The sequence below is a fragment of the Eleutherodactylus coqui genome, chromosome 12 (assembly GCF_035609145.1).
Source record: "Eleutherodactylus coqui strain aEleCoq1 chromosome 12, aEleCoq1.hap1, whole genome shotgun sequence".
Lineage (NCBI taxonomy): Eukaryota > Metazoa > Chordata > Amphibia > Anura > Eleutherodactylidae > Eleutherodactylus > Eleutherodactylus coqui.
Window position 1 is genome coordinate 54,722,582 of NC_089848.1, and position 16,232 is coordinate 54,738,813.

Here is a 16,232-nt window from a genome sequence, read left to right on the forward strand (position 1 = left end):
TTTCATAAGAGTGTAATGCTGGGCTCATTTTTGTGGCCCGCTTTGCATATTCCAGAACTACTATTCGTAAAATCGCCATGCAATGCATATCACCTAGTAAAATATAAAATGTATAATATGTTATCAGAACCCCAATGAGTCCTTCTGATTTCACTGTACTGATCCAAATTGGTTATTGAAAAGTGTGTGCATGTAGAGTAACGGAGACTGACACAATGCTCATATCAAAATCAGTATGCTTCCGATTTATTAACAGCATCATAGTACATATATACTCTAAAAGATGTAGCAATAGAGATACATGCCCTTAAAGTCATAAGAACTCACAATAGGCTCTAGTTTCTAATGATTAACATACGTTAACGCTTTAAGGTGTGTGTTACTATTAAAACACATGACTTCTAACTAAGCAAGAAGAACTTAAACTTATACTGTGTTCATTATAGTAGCTTTTCTTATCAGTGGTGGGGGCCCCAAAGCGCTCTCAGACAGCTTTTCCGAAGGGAAAAATGCGTGAGTTATGAGAAGCATCTTGTACATACATACCAGCGTACAGTACAGAGCAATTTAACCATTTAGATGCTGCTATTTACTAAGAACAAAGATATACCAATGTGTGTGTGTATATATATATATATATATATATATATATATATATATATATATATATATATATATATGCGTGTTTGCATAGGCTGATGTGAGAAACATATGAAAAGATATATATACACAATAGAATACATATATTATTACTATAACAAATGAAAACATACAAATTTTACATCATCATAGTTTTAAAGATCGCTGCTTGCTATAATTTTATGGAAACTTTCATTGGTTACTGCCAAGGAAAAAAATATCTTGTGCTTATGTAATATGCCTCAGGTGTTTGACTTGTTACAAGATATGGGGCGATTATTTACAGAATTATTCCTGGAAACAGCGATTTCAGGTAGTAGTTGGCTCGTGTACACGGAGCCGCCAACAAGCACTGTTCGACAAACTGCTCACTTGTCGAAGTCACTAGGTTTTCGGCTCACCTAAAACCCAAGCGACTATCGGCCTGCGCAAACACCCAGTGGTTTATCTATGAACGGCGGCCTGTTTGTAGTGATTGGAGGCGAGTGGCCAGAAGAGATCTCTAGCCGCTCCACCTCCATTCACAGAGCGACTCTCGTTCCTGTGTTAAAGCATGGATGGGATAGTCGATGTGTTGCCTGCCGGGCGCTTATACACCCTACAGTCATCCTGTGTAAAGATACTTTAATTGTTCCTGTCCTTCTGTGTCCATCACATTTGTGGACTGATTTGTATCCACTGGAAGTAAATAACGAAGGTTCCCATTAATTGACAGCAAGCAGAGATGTTAAACAATTTGGAATTGTTGTATTACAGGAAGTTCTTGAAATACCTACAACATCTAAGATATCCTCTATAAAAATGTAGATAATTGTACAACACTGACTAATGAAATGCCACATCTGTGATATCTCCACTCTTATACTTCGCAGCATTGCAGACACTTTGAAAGTTCCGGCTGATCATACTTTTGGGATTCTGCTTCAACCTGAAAAATATGGTAATTTTTCTTTTTGAATGTGAATATATAATTTTACTTTTCATGTCATCTTTAGACCTTACTTCTCTGGAGTGAGCAAAGTGCAAAGTCTGAGTACTTCTGACATAAATTAGACATAAAACAATGCACAATCATCGGTCCGTGTAAAAGGGCCCTAACATGAAACTCCCCACGGAGGTCTGATGTGCTGTTAGACATCTCCTTGTGAGAGTTAGGTACATGATATTAAAGTCTTGATACTTTTTGAACTATTATCTCTAAAGGGTTTGTATTAGATTACGGCCAGCTTCACACGGGCATATTTGCATGTAGTCAGAGAATGAAACCCATTGATTTCAATGGGTTTGTTCACATACGCACCAAAGGTCCTCTTAGAAGTCAATGGGGATTAGCAAATGACTGTGCAATATGTAAGGAGTGGGGAAACAGTATGTAATTGTGCAGGAAGACGGACACATCTGAAACTCATTAAGACTAATTAGCCATTTCAATTAGTGTGTATTTATTTGCCACGTGCAACTGAATATGCCTTGCGACTGCAAAAAGTGCAGTAATATAGGCCAATGTGCACGCAAAAATGCATCATTCATTCTGCCCTCAGGCACGCGCAAATGCGCATATGCTCGTGTGAAGGGGGCCTAAGAAGTCTGTTTTTTATTTTTCTCCCAAAACAGAAAGTATATTCTCATTCTTGTCTTCAAGGAGTTGGAGATATTCTTCACTACAGAGCCCCCAAAGATTTTCTGCGTGGAAAAGACAGGCAAAGGGCCATATTGGCAAGTGTTCAGGAACACTTGAAGAGAACAAACCATCAAAACTTTACCTCATTACTGGAAGCTTTCAGGCATTATGACAAGGTTGGCTGCTGTACTAATTGTAAAGTATCGGTATTTGTTTGTCCTTGCTTAATAAATATATAGAAGTCGAATAATACATTGTCAGTAAAATTCGAGGGTTCTTTAAAGAAAATGATAGAAGCAGATATTGCAAGACATCATGCACATAGCAGAGCCATGTCCACGGAGCAGTATGGAGGCATGAGGATTCCCTCCTGCTCTATACTGTAAAGTTATTGGCACTTTGTGTTCCCCTATAGGGTGCTTCCATGTACCACCATATATTATGAAGAGGCCAATAAATTCAAAATATTATGTAGGGCAAATAAATTCAAGTATTTATAATATTTAGAATTTTTTTTTGCCCTTTCCTGAGCGTGTCCTGTGTTTGTGCGGTTCCTTCCTTCACCTATATCTCTGAGGATCTGTGTGAAGGTCAGTACTCTTCTATCTAAGACATGTGTCAAACTCAAGACCCGCTGACCAAATCTATTCCACCGCATCATTTTATGTGGCCCATGAAGAGGTCCGGATGCAGAAGGACCGGTTCTCCACTTGCTCTGGTGGACATAGCCAGCGTTTGGCAGAGAAGACGGTGCCAACATAGGGAGTGAGTGCCATCTTTGATTCTAAGCTCTATCATGCACCTCCACACCACTCTGTTCTGCAACTCGCAGGTGGTGGCACAGCTCTGACAGCCCCACACGGGCACTTTAGCCGCCCTCAAAGGTAGGAAGCTCAGTGCTAAAGAAATGGAAGGGGAAAAATACCATCGTGGTGTATAGAGATCCACAGCCATGTTAAAGAGACTCTGTTCCCCAGTGTGGTGCTACTAAGTAGTCCACCCATTATAAAATTAGAATGACTACTTGTTAGCGCGTGCATTGAGTGGCAGCTTTCAGCGCTCATACTGGGGAAATGGTGAGGGAGGTATGTATAACACTTACATTCCCAGACTCAGCGGGTCACCTATTTTCAGCCCACAAGCTTAGCTTATAGGGCTAAAAGTAGCTTTAACCCATTAAGGACCAAGCACAGTAAATTCACTACGCTTAGTCCTGGGCTTTAATCCCAGCTGATAGTACAAATACAGCGGGAGATTAAAGCCCCAGCTTCTGCAATGACTCAGAAGCAGGTCGGGTTGTCAGCTGTTAGTGACAGCTGAGAACCCGAAGGAGAAGGCAGGAGTGGTTTTAAACCTATTCTGCCTTCTTCTATCCCTAGTACACAGTGCTCAATAAGCACTATGTACTAAAAAGTGAGAGCGGAAGTATAACTTTCACTGCTTGAGCCGGCGGTCACCTGAGCCCTGGGATTCCCTGCCACATCAGAGCTGCTTGATAAATGGTATAAAGTGCGCCACAAGGTCTGTTTTCAAAATCCTTCAGGCACCAATATCCAATCCTTAAGGGTAAGGAGAGCTGCAGGACATACCGAGGGTTTCTCTTGCACAGAGAGCCCCTCAAGGAAGAAAACAATATGTTGTTAGGAAAACAATTCCTGCACTGCCGGATACTGTGCTACCAAGAATATACAGTGGAAGTATAGTTAGCAACAAAAAAGACACTTACTTAGTAGGAGGGGGGTATGGTGTCCAGAATCCAAGGCTTGAGAAAAGTGCCATTGTCTGGGCACCGAAACGCGTTGTCTTTTATGAATAAAAGTACTGAAAACTTATGCTAAGTGTACTTTTCGGTGAAAAACTTTGGAGTCTTCACTTCAAGGAGGGGGATTCTGCACACCATACCCCCCTCCTACTAAGTAATTGTCTGTTTTGATGCTGACTATACTTCCACTGTACATCAGAGCTGCAGGATCATAGCAGACCCTGATCAGCTCTGCCAGTGACTATTGTCACTACAGGGGGATGTTTTTCCCTGTAACTAGGGATCCTATGGATGCTACAGTGGAAAAGTGTCAAATAAAAAAAAGAAAAACATATGAATGTCCCCCAGAGGTCTTATATGACGTCACGGGGGACTTAGATGGTTAAAAAAATAATGACATAAATAGGTAAAATGAAATTACAGAATAAAATACAAATATGTACATAAGAGCTTATTCACACGGGCGTATATCACCCGGGTTTTCACACCTGTCCAATATACGCTGCCCCTCTGATGCATTGGTTTACAATGCATCAGTGCACAGGGGCATATTTCTGTGACGTAAAAAAAGAGCACGGTCAGGCGCTTTCACGCCGGCTGCTGCATAGACTCCTATGGGAGACAATGATAGCTGCCGGATAAGGGAGGTAGAAGGGAGTTTAGCAGCATGACTGCTACACTCCTTCTCTTCTCCTCTCCTGCCCTTGCTGTTTGCAATGAGTGAGGGTGAGGACGTAGCTGAGCTCTGCCCCGCCCCTCTCATTGCAAACAGTGGCAAGGGGCAGAGTGGGGGCGGGAGCTCAGTCCCGCCTCCTCCCCATTCAGAAAGCTGGGGCGGGAAGGAGAAGACAGCTAAGCTGTCTTTCCCCGCCCGACAGCAATACGCCGAGCCCCGAATCACATAGTGGCGTATATCGACCGGACGTTTTCACGGAACTCCCTTTCATAGCTGATCGCATAGGAGTCTATTGGATCCACCAGCGTTCTCCGGCCGCGAGATACATCAAGAACTATGTTTTCCGGCTGCATGTAAAAGCGACCCCCGGAATCGGCAGCATATGGACTATTTTTTCACGACAGATGATTTTTTGCGATGCAAAATTGCACTTGTGAACGAATACATTGGAAGCCAATGCCTCAGATGGTCACGTTTTTCTGCTGGCGTGAAAACGCGAGGAAATAGCCGTGTAAAAACACTTGTGTGAATAAAGACTCGGTCCAGAACTGCATTCACAATTCTGCAGGTTATTTTAAACACCTTAACTGAGCTCCTATAAATTAATTGGGGTATTTGTTTCTCCTCCACCAAAGTACTGTGTATTGCCTTATACCGTATGAAGACACTTTTCAGACTGCACATCACTTAAAGAAATTCAGTGTAGACCATAAACTAATTTCAGCTCTGAAGCTGCAGAATTCTAAGTACGTCTTTGTCTACAGTCTGTAGCTGAAAACCTGTGATAAATGGCTCAGTATACTTACAAGGTTATTCAACCTTGAATGTACATAAAAATGCGCATAAAAAAAATGACCTATTACATAAGTAAAGTCTTTAGTTAAACATGTTTTTTTAAAGAATTTTGGGTGATTTTTTTGTTTATTTTCCTTGTCAGTAGTAATATTTTAAAAAATTCTGAAATCCGTCAGTTTGCACTCAGGCCACTAAGCCTAGTAATAGTCAGATGATTCTGATTCTGTAGAGACCACTTCTCATCAGTCAACTTATTATCATCACCCCTAGGCTTATAATGAAAGAAAACATCCATATATAGATAACACAGGATCCACCATTCACAATACATGATAGTCACAGCACACCTCCTCCCCCTCCCTGCACATGCATATAACATTATCCCATAGCGGGCAACGAGTCATCTCCAGTATACAAGATCATATGGCCCACAAAGCTTCTGTGAAATGTATCTCTGAATTCTATGTATTTTATATAGTTTTGTGCCCCCCATGCCCAAAACTATAAAATATACTCATTGTGGAGACGAACTGCCATTTCGGCGGTCCAACACTGCAGCATCTGACAGGTGATGTCTTCAGCCAGAAGGCCTGGTGATGTCCCGTAAACCTGTCACATTGTCTCCTATGTTAGAAGCCCTAAGCAGCGCCACAGGACGACGTCAGACGTCCACATTGGGCCTTCTATTGACTGCTGCAGATCTTGTCAATAGAAGACCGGAGGATCGGGAGAGCGCAGCAGGGAGCATCAGGCAGCAGGAGGTAAGTACTGAGGCTTTTTTCTTATATACTTTGACTTCCCCGCTGCTACCAATGTACTTGAGAGAACCCCTCAATGGCCTTCCATAATTATGTATGGAAAACAGGATAAAAAAATCTACAGAGAATAAAAACAAATCAGAAAAAATGAACTTTGTATCAGTATCTGACTTTAATTAGTAAATCAAAATATAGGTGACATTCTCTTCAAACTATGGTGTTCCTCAATTCATCTATTCACTGACAATTCAATTGTGGACTGGTAATATAAACCCAATGGGCCTTTTGCACCTTCCTCCTGCTACTAATGTTTTTAATACTTATAATCATGCATTTAGCCTGAAATGGAATGCAGATATTTTTCATCATTCCTTGTTTGTTTGTTACTAGTTCTCACTGAACATATTTAAAATTAGCCTGTGTGACCAAAAAATAAATTACTTTTCTTTTTTTTAATTGATTTTTATATTTTTGCTTAGAATGAAGATGGAAAAATCGATAAGGATGATTTAAAAAAGACCTGTGACCAATTTGGCCTTGATATTAATCCTGCTGTCTTGGACTCCTTAATAGAATACTGTGATATAGACAGAGATGGGTTGATTAACTTTATAGAGTTTGCAAACTTTTTGAACTGGAAAGATAAAATGTCAATTGGAAATCAAGGTAAGAGCAATAACCCTAATATTTATTTCTTCACATTTACGTTGATGTGCCGCATACTACATATATATGTAGAACGGCCTCCGACATCGGAGCTCTGTTCTGCATAGTGTTAAAAACATGTGTCGGACCTCGCTCTGCATTAGAGCTATGCAGGAAAATCTGAATGTTAGATGAGGTTCAATAGTGTATTCAAAAGGCTAAGTTATCAATAGCTGATCAGCAAGAGTCTACCACTCAGGACCCTGGCCGATCAATTCAATGGGAACAGTGCCTACATTATGAACCTGGGTCACTGCCAAGTGTACATAGGCTATCTGCTTCCTGCTCCATACACACGTATAGCTGCTGGGAGAACATCTAGTCAGCTTAGGTGCCAAGTGGCATAACCCTGCCAATCAACTATTGATGACCTATCCTGACGAAAGGTCATCAATAGTATAGAGGTGGACAACAAGTGAGTCACTCCAAATAATAGGAAAAGTTGCAGACCTAGAACAGCTATATGAAATACCTCCTACTCTAAAAAGGAACCATGCAACAACTGTATAAATTCCAACTAGGATGCAGTTAAAGTCAAGACAACTCACGCAGTAGGGTAGGGAAAGAAAAATACAACTGCAAAGCATGGCTTTTTCTCTTAGGCTTTGTATTTGCCTAAACTGATTTTTCTTTTTGTACCCTATTAGATTCATATATCTTGACTTTTAAAGGGTATTCCCATCTCAAACGGATGGCATATCACTTGGATACTGATCTAGTCATTCTTCACAATCATTCTTTGCATTATGGCACCCCCTACTGATCTTAAAGGGATATCCTAGCAATATGCTATTACTCTAGTAGTTTAAAAAGAGCTTTAGCTGTCTTAGGTGACAGAAAAGGGGCCAATGAAGTAGCAAGTCTACAACATGAAAAGTAGGGCATCATGTATTCTTACTATGCAGAGATTACATTTTTGTGTAAACTCAGAGGGTCACTTTTAGCATTTAGATAACAGTACAGATTCTTTATGAAAACTAAAAGTGGAAACGTCTCTAGTCTCACCTGAAGGTCAACTGAAACCTGAAGATCTAGTTTTAGAAGAAGGGGCATCAGAGAAGACACTCAGAAGTCTTTCAAGGGGAAACAAAGCTCCTGATTTTTACCAGACCTCATCTTCTAGGATAAATGCTGTTGTCGGAAGACCAGAATCTTCTTGTAAGTGCAGTCTAATTACAGTCCTGTATTATAGTGCATGCAAAAAGAATATTATCCTGTTTTATTAACTTTCTGAACATGAAAACAAGCACTACAAGTGTCTAGTACAATCTCCGATCATTTTACTGTATTTATTTTTATTACTCAGGCATGAAGACCTATGGCATACCTACCATTCGAACAGATCTTGCTCCGCCTAGATTTCACAGGATCAGTGACAGAACTAATTATGGGGATGAGTCTAATGCTCTTGGTTTGTTGTATCCATCCATCTTTACTCAACACATGGTCTACGAACGTGACATTTTTAAATCACGGACAAAGGAAGAGGTATATAGTAGAGTGTAGTGTGATTGTTGTCCTGTCGTTTTGATTTAATTGTTGTCAGTGGTCATTGATTACAATGTATATCACGGTATACGGTACATGTAGTCCTCATGCACAAAACTAGGAAGTGTTGCCAACATATTTAGGATCAGTATGCTGTTGATCCGAAAAAAGGTCATATGCATGAGTCCTCTTTTTGTATAATCTGAATGATTTTTACATGCAGTATTATAGATATGTATATGGGGCTTTACTCCAAGCGGAGTAAAGAGCATCATTGGTGTTTAGCATCAGCCCTCTCAAAAGCCATGGGCTAGGCAATAACACCTTCTGCAAATGTAAGGCCAGAGTGTAAAAACTTGTTTCAATTGCATTCGCAAAATAATGGATTTTTTTCTTCACAGTGCTGTTCCGTATGAAGTCTAATGTACGTAAACTACCTGTTCAGCGGGTAGTTTACTTATATTAGGCAGAATATAGTTGCAGATAACAGGATGAAGAATGAAACTGCTGGACCTCGGGTCATGTGATAAACTAATGGCCGACAGAATTCAGGCGCATTAAACTCAAAAACTTAGTGCAGGTCCAGGGAAACGATAGTACTTAGACACAACCTTCCCTGCTTGCACAAGATTTGCTAAGACTGAAGAAAATTTGCGTGCCTGTCCATCCAGTCTGGGGTTTTTGGAGAGGAATTAGATTTTCTCTGGTGAGCATAAAAATATCTGACTCTTCTCCAAAAATCAGACTCTTTTCCCCTCATTTGCATATTCAAATGAAGATTATAAAGGTACTATTCCACTTCGAGTACATTGGTTAGTGCAGTGTCTGTATCGGCATAACCACATTATCTTAGACTGCATTATGAAAACCTGATGACAGCTTCTTTTTAATGAGGTTGTCTCATTAAAAAACAGTTTTCATTTTAGAACTGCTGTGAGTTAAGTTCTCGGTGCTTCTAGCAAACATCTGATTTCCTCGGTCATTCAAATCAATCACTGTCCATTTAATACGAGGACTGCTTGAGTTCACTAGAACAAGAGCTGCTCTTAGGGCTCAGTCACACGGGCACATCAGCACCCGTACACAGGCGCCGATGCGCCCGTGTGACTGAGCCCTCACTGCAGGAGGAAGACGGCCGTACCTAAAGACGGACGTCTCTCTGCAGCGCTGAAGAAAGAACACATGACCAGCAATGAAGCCGGTCACATGTTCTTTCTCCCGACGCTGCAGAGAAATGTCCGTCTTCAGGTACGGCCGTCTCCTTCCTGCAGTAACACGGGCGCCGATGCACCCGTGTGACAGAGCCCTTAGAGTGGTACTCTGTTCTGACTCATAGAGGGGGTCCCCAATCATTGGCCTCAGTGCTGATGCATGCATGTATGACATGAGACTGAGGCCGGTGTTTGGCAGAAGGAGTCACATGGATGTTACTTTTAACAAATACAACCCTAGGTGTGTCGGTTATAATAATAAGATTATTAATGCCTAGGCATAAATTAGTCATAGGTTACACCATAAACGTGATTACTAACATGTCCAATCTTTATTGTTGGCCAATCATATATCATTGTGAGGTTAAAATCTTCAAGATGGTAGACAAATATAGTTTAAGTACTTTTGTCCGACAACTGTCAGTGTTGTATTAGTAACAGCTGATGACTGTCAGAACAAAAGGTTTATGATTGGTCGTTGACAGTTTAGTAGATATACTGAGAGTTTATGATCTAGTACTAGAATATATTTCTTCTCCCTATGTAATTACCACAATAGCATGAATGCATTGATTAGAATAGCATCATTCAGATGTAAGCATTTGCTTCACTGAAATACAAATAAATCCTTGATGGTAAGAGCACCTGAAGGGTTAATATAGCTGTATTAGAGTTGCACAAATAACAACCAAAAAGGTCTAGTAAAATCTCAATGCAAGGATGCTATATGTATATTTTTGCCCTGATATATTCGGGTTAATAGAAGCCAGGGAGAGGGATTTCCCTTTCTCCCTGCTAAAGGGATATCCCTCCAGCCCTGCCGAGACGAAGGGAGTCCCCAGCGATGAAGGGGGTACCCCGGGGACTTCCTTCATCTCGCTCTCTCCCCACTGCGGGGAAATCCCTCCAGTCCTGTGTAGATGAAGGAAACAGGAGCGTACAGTGGGACATTTAAAACGTGTTTCTGTATTTGGCAGCACGGCAGCACTCTCTTCCCTCTCCTTTTTTGTCCAGCTCCCACAGGGTTCTATGGAAACTCCCGCGCATCGCACATCAAAGATAGGTCAGGTCCTAGTTTTTTACGCAGCAGGGAATTTGAGTTGGGTGAATTTCAGTCATTGATTTCCTTTCTTTTTAGGTCCGAATTTTTGGCGTGGCTAAAATTCCTTCCATCTTAACGTTTCCATAGGAAACCATTGGTTCTAATAGTTGTGGCTTTTTTGCGAATGCGCAAATTTCCTAATGTAAAAGAGCCCTTAAGATGGCTTTGTCCACGTGGTTTATTCAATACTGCTAAGTGGAGGTACTCTGGAGGTAGCCCTCTCTAGCTTGTGATACATGCTTGTATACCTCCTGTAAAGGAAAATAATTCCTAGTCCCAAAAAAACTTAAATATTGATTTCATGGGAAAACATTCTCCTTTTTTTTACAGATTGCACAAATTCTACACAATATTGGCGTCAATATTCCAGATAACGCTTTTGAAGAACTGTGGAAATTGGCTGCAAAGCGACATCCAAAAGGAGAAGTATCTGTCGAGACGATGAGGAGTGTTTTAGATGATGTGCATTCAAACACCAAATTATACTCCATTGGTTGACATGAAATTCTATTAAAATATCATTACCCCGGAAATACATTGATGAGCCAATTTACTTTTGTATTGTTAAAGTATTCCACATGAATCTTATGGAAAACTAGCTGATATACCCGGCTTCGCCCGAGTTAATTTGGTAGTGGTGTTTATTTGGTGTTCACACGGAAAATCTTATGAAGTCGTGGTTACTTTAGAGATACCGAGGAAAAAAATATGTTCACCATTTTGCATGGTTCTTTGCGTTACCCAGGAAACACCACGTGGAGGTAACCATGCGACGTTTCCTTTATATAAAATGACATCAGGAAGTGAATTAGATTACGTACATAAAATTTAGACGCTAATTCTTTTGCGCTTAGAATTGAATAATTGAGTTGGGACACATTAACTTTTCCTATTTATGACATAATCAATGCTCATGCCAAATTTCAAGTTTCTATGACATCAGAAAGTGAGAGAATTCTATTCTGTACATAAAATTTGGACGCTAATTCTTTTGTGCTAGAATTGAATAATCAAGTTGGGACCCCTTTGCTTTTCCTATCTTTGACATAATCAATGCGTGTGCCAAATTTCAAGTTTCTATGACATCAGGAAGTGAGAGAATTAGATTCCGTACATAAAATTTGGACGCTGATTCTTTTGCGCTAGAATTGAATAATCAAGTTGGGACTCATTAACTTTTCCTATTTATGACATAATCAATGCTCATGCCAAATTTCAAATTTCTATGACATCGGGAAGTGAGAGAATTAGATTACATATGTAAAACTTGGACGCTAGTTCTTTTGCGCTTAGAATTGAATAATCGAGTTGGGACCCATTAGCTTTTCCTATGTATGACATAATCAATGCCTGTGCCAAATTTCATGTTTCTACAACATTGGGAAGTGAGAGAATTAGATTACGTACATAAAATTTGGACGCTAATTCTTTTGCGCTTGAATTGAATAATTGAGTTGCGACCCATTAGCTTTTCCTATTTTGGACATAATCAATGCTGCCAAATTTCATGTTTCTATGACATCGGGAAGTTGGAGAATTAGTGGCGAGTCAGTCAGTGAGTCAGTGAGGGCTTTCGCCTTTATATATATAGATAAGCCATATGTGTTTGGGTAAATAAACTGTATTTTATTCAATTCTTATTACATGTACATTGTTTTATTATTTACATATGTTTAAGCCCCAGTTTTTGAAGTTACCACTTCAGGACCCGAGGTGTTTAGGGCTTTCATGGCTGGAGCAAAACTTGACCTTTTGGAATGTTGAATTTCTTTTGTTTCTTTGCCCCAAAATATTTTCTTTTTCTTTTTTCAGAACACACGGAGCTTTCCTATTATTTAAAATTGGTGAGGGTGTCAGCTAATTTTATAGGTCTTTTTAGGGAAAGATAGACATAGGAAAAAAATAATGTTCTTCCTTATTTTCTCACGCTATGTTTTTAAGGTTTTCTCCAAAAATATTTACCCCATATTTATCCTCACATTCTCCCTTGAAGAGTGATATATATATATATATATATATATATATATATATATATTATGTGTCCATTGTGTAATTTATGATGTCTCCATAGCGCCAAGAACAAACATTCACTTTTAGCTTGAAATGTATCTCCCTTCCTTCCATTAGCGTCAACCGCACCCTCTGTACGTGGAGAGGAGAACCATCCAGACCATTTTTAGTAAAGGCACAAATGCTAACAGGGTTGGGTAGAACAGAGGAAAATTAGCAACTGGGGTAATTATTGTATTTTGATGTAATATACATTATGCTTGACAGGATTGTATTAATGACTGAGCACCTAACGCTCATAAAAAAGTCTGTCACACAAGATGTCTAAAAGTGGTATATTGGTTTGTAGTGGTGTGCAATTTTTTGAGGAGGTTTTTTTTTTTTTACTTTTTAAGCTTTTTTAAATCCATTTCTTATTTAATTCCATTTTTTTTACACGTTTCAATGTATTAATTAGTTTTTATTACCATGGGGTCACAGATTAGCAGGGAACACATTATGTGTTCCCTACTGTCCCTACATACAGGTCACTGATAAACAGTGAGCTAATGGTAACAGAGAGGACACATCACATCTTTTCTGCATGTCTAAAAAGAACTTTCTGCAGAGGGAATCTATATAGTTTTTATAGCAACAGTTCTGAGTACGGCAGACTTGTCTGCAATGGGACAAGCCTATAATAATAATACTCAGAACAGCCACAAGCCTATAATGCTTAGAAACATACAAAAAAATACGTTGTTTTGAGTTCTCATAGGATCATACTCCGATATAAACATCAGTGGGGGTCACAGGTTGGAGATGCCTACTGATCTAAAATTTATGGTCTACTTTGGTGTTATCAGGAAATAGGCAAACCTTACTCATTAAACCTTCTCCAATGTCACTTACAAACATAAGAATAGGACCCATGGCAGACCCTTGTGGACACCACTTGTAACCAGTCTCAGAATTCATACTATTAACCATGACAATCTAATATCTATCCTTTAGCCAACTGCATATCTACTGGACTATCAATGGATTATGACCAATTTGCAGTAAGTTATCTATGAGCTCTTCATATGGAATTGTATGAAGGTCTTGGCTGAAATGAAGATAGTCGATATCCATGACAACGACGTTCATTCAACTCTTTTGTGACTTAATCAAGGAGATCAATGAGATTACTGAGGACTGATCATATCAAACTAGAACCATACTGTTTAGGGTTCCACATGGTCATTTATCCTCCATTTCCCATTATTTCTATTACTGCATGACTCACAAAGTGAGACACCTGTGAATGGGCAATAAATGTTTGTTGTGAGAAAACACTTAAAACCCGTTAAAGGGGTTGTCCCGAGGCAGCAAGTGGGTCTATACACTTCTGTATGGCCATAATAATGCACTTTGTAATGTACATTGTGCATTAATTATGAGCCATACAGAAGTTATAAAAAGTTTTATACTTACCTGCTCCGTTTGTGGCGTCCTCGTCTCCATGGTGCCGACTAATTTTCGCCCTCCGATGGCCAAATTAGCCGCGCTTGCGCAGTCCGGGTCTTCTGCTTTCTTCTATGGAGCCGCTCGTGCCAGAGAGCGGCTCCGTGTAGCTCCGCCCCGTCACGTGCCGATTCCAGCCAATCAGGAGGCTGGAATCGGCAGTGGACCGCACAGAAGAGCTGCGGTCCACGAAGGTAGAAGATCCCGGCGGCCATCTTCAGCGGTAAGTATTGAAGTCACCGGACCGCCGGGATTCAGGTAAGCGCTGTGCGGGTGGTTTTTTTAACCCCTGCATCGGGGTTGTCTCGCGCCGAACGGGGGGGGGGTTTAAAAAAAAAAAAACCCGTTTCGGCGCGGGACATCTCCTTTAAAGATCCGGATGTTTCTGTGCTAAAGGCAAGACCCTTTTAGGGATTTTACTCATGTGATGGTTTTGTGGCCCTTTTTTTTTTATTCTACAGCTGCCAGAGTTACTTTTGTCTCTCCCTCCTCCCCATGACATGGTGCTATTTGTTTATATCTTTATTCACTGACTTTTTCCCCTTTTTTTTAAGTTTTAATAGTGTTAAAATGGGAAAAAAAATTTTTAAGTAATAGTTCATCTATGTCCTCCATGATGTCATATAAGACCTCCAGGGGTCATTCACATTATCTTTTTTCTTTTTATGTCCCACTCCCATAGGAGCCCCCTTTACAGGAAGAAATATCCCCCTGCAGTGACAGTAGTCCCTAACAAACCTGATTTCGGTCTGCTTCGACCCTGAAGCTCTGCCATGGTAGGGGGCACTCATTGAGCACTATGTAGCCAGCAAAGCAGAAGGCAGAAGCCTTTGGGGTCCTGTGACTAACATCTGAGGACCCAACCTGCTTGATTGCAGCAGTAGGAGCTTTAATCCTGCGTCGTATTTTCACTATCGTCCGAGATTAAATTCCAGTACCGTGCGGGATAAATTCACTGTTTGATCCTTCAGGGGTTGAATAACCCTGATATAGGCCCTCTGCACACTGCAGAGCCGGTTTCCGCAAGCATGCAGGAAGAATTAATTTCCCATATCATGCTATGGGCGCTTTTTGCTGCGGATCCCCGGTGTGGACTTCTGCTGCTGATTCCCCAGCAAATATCCGACCATGGGCAGGAGCCCATACTTCAAATGGACAACTTCAGTTGTTGTCCAACATTTCGACCTCCAATAACGAAATACAGTTTTAGGACCATACTAAGTTTTTAAATGGCATTGTTACACAATGCATCCCAAGCAACCATGGTCAAAGCCGTTAGCATTCAGCCCAAGGGTAAATTGGCACTAAACTGGAGAAACACGGGGTAAAGAGGCTTGTCAGTAAGCAAACAAGACTTTATCTATATAAAGTTAGATTTTTCTGTCTTATCCGTCTTGTTGTTCCCCGTTTGGCGATTCTTTGTGAATAATACACTAGTCACTCACTGACAGCTGTTACATTTACACTTCTGATAATCTTTATGGAGAAGAAACCCAGGGTAGACCATGCAAGATAAATTGGTATTGGTTTCTTCAAAATGTTTATACATCAAGAGGAAAACAAATCTGAGCAACCCTTTTCTATTTTGTCATTTTGATTTTGTACACTGCGGTTTATAATTGTGTGAAGCTCATTCATCTATGCGGACATTGGCACATTCATTTATTTCCCTTCAGCCAAAATTTCCTTCCCAATTCCACTGCTGGGAAAAATAACATTGCTCAGACAGTTTGTCTGAAAAATCAAAATGAGGACTAAATAAAAAGAGCTTCATTCCTTTCGCCAGTTTGTTATTGCTGAGTGAATAGAGGTTCCCTGTTGAAGTCAGATTTGAAGTGAACTTGAATCAATGCTTCTCCAGCCTTTTCATCTTTCTAAAACCCATTATGGGTAAGTCTCAGAACAGGCTATTGAATTCTGTCTTGCTTTGACTCACAATATGCACTAAACAGTTCTGTAAAATGCAATCACTCAGACACA

The 16,232-nt window shown here is 40.3% G+C and overlaps 1 protein-coding gene across 1 annotated transcript in view; it reads left to right on the top strand.

Annotated features, from left to right (window-relative positions):
• Positions 1 to 12,397, top strand: part of EFHB (EF-hand domain family member B) — a 48,366-nt gene extending 35,969 nt beyond the window's left edge. The window contains exons 8-13 of the mRNA XM_066584969.1: positions 1,512 to 1,579; positions 2,282 to 2,436; positions 6,731 to 6,917; positions 7,956 to 8,114; positions 8,263 to 8,444; positions 11,088 to 12,397. Of these exons, the coding sequence (XP_066441066.1) occupies positions 1,512 to 1,579; positions 2,282 to 2,436; positions 6,731 to 6,917; positions 7,956 to 8,114; positions 8,263 to 8,444; positions 11,088 to 11,255 (919 nt within the window). The 3' untranslated portion in view covers positions 11,256 to 12,397. The remainder of the gene's footprint in view (positions 1 to 1,511; positions 1,580 to 2,281; positions 2,437 to 6,730; positions 6,918 to 7,955; positions 8,115 to 8,262; positions 8,445 to 11,087) is intronic.
• Positions 12,398 to 16,232: the final 3,835 nt, after the last annotated feature.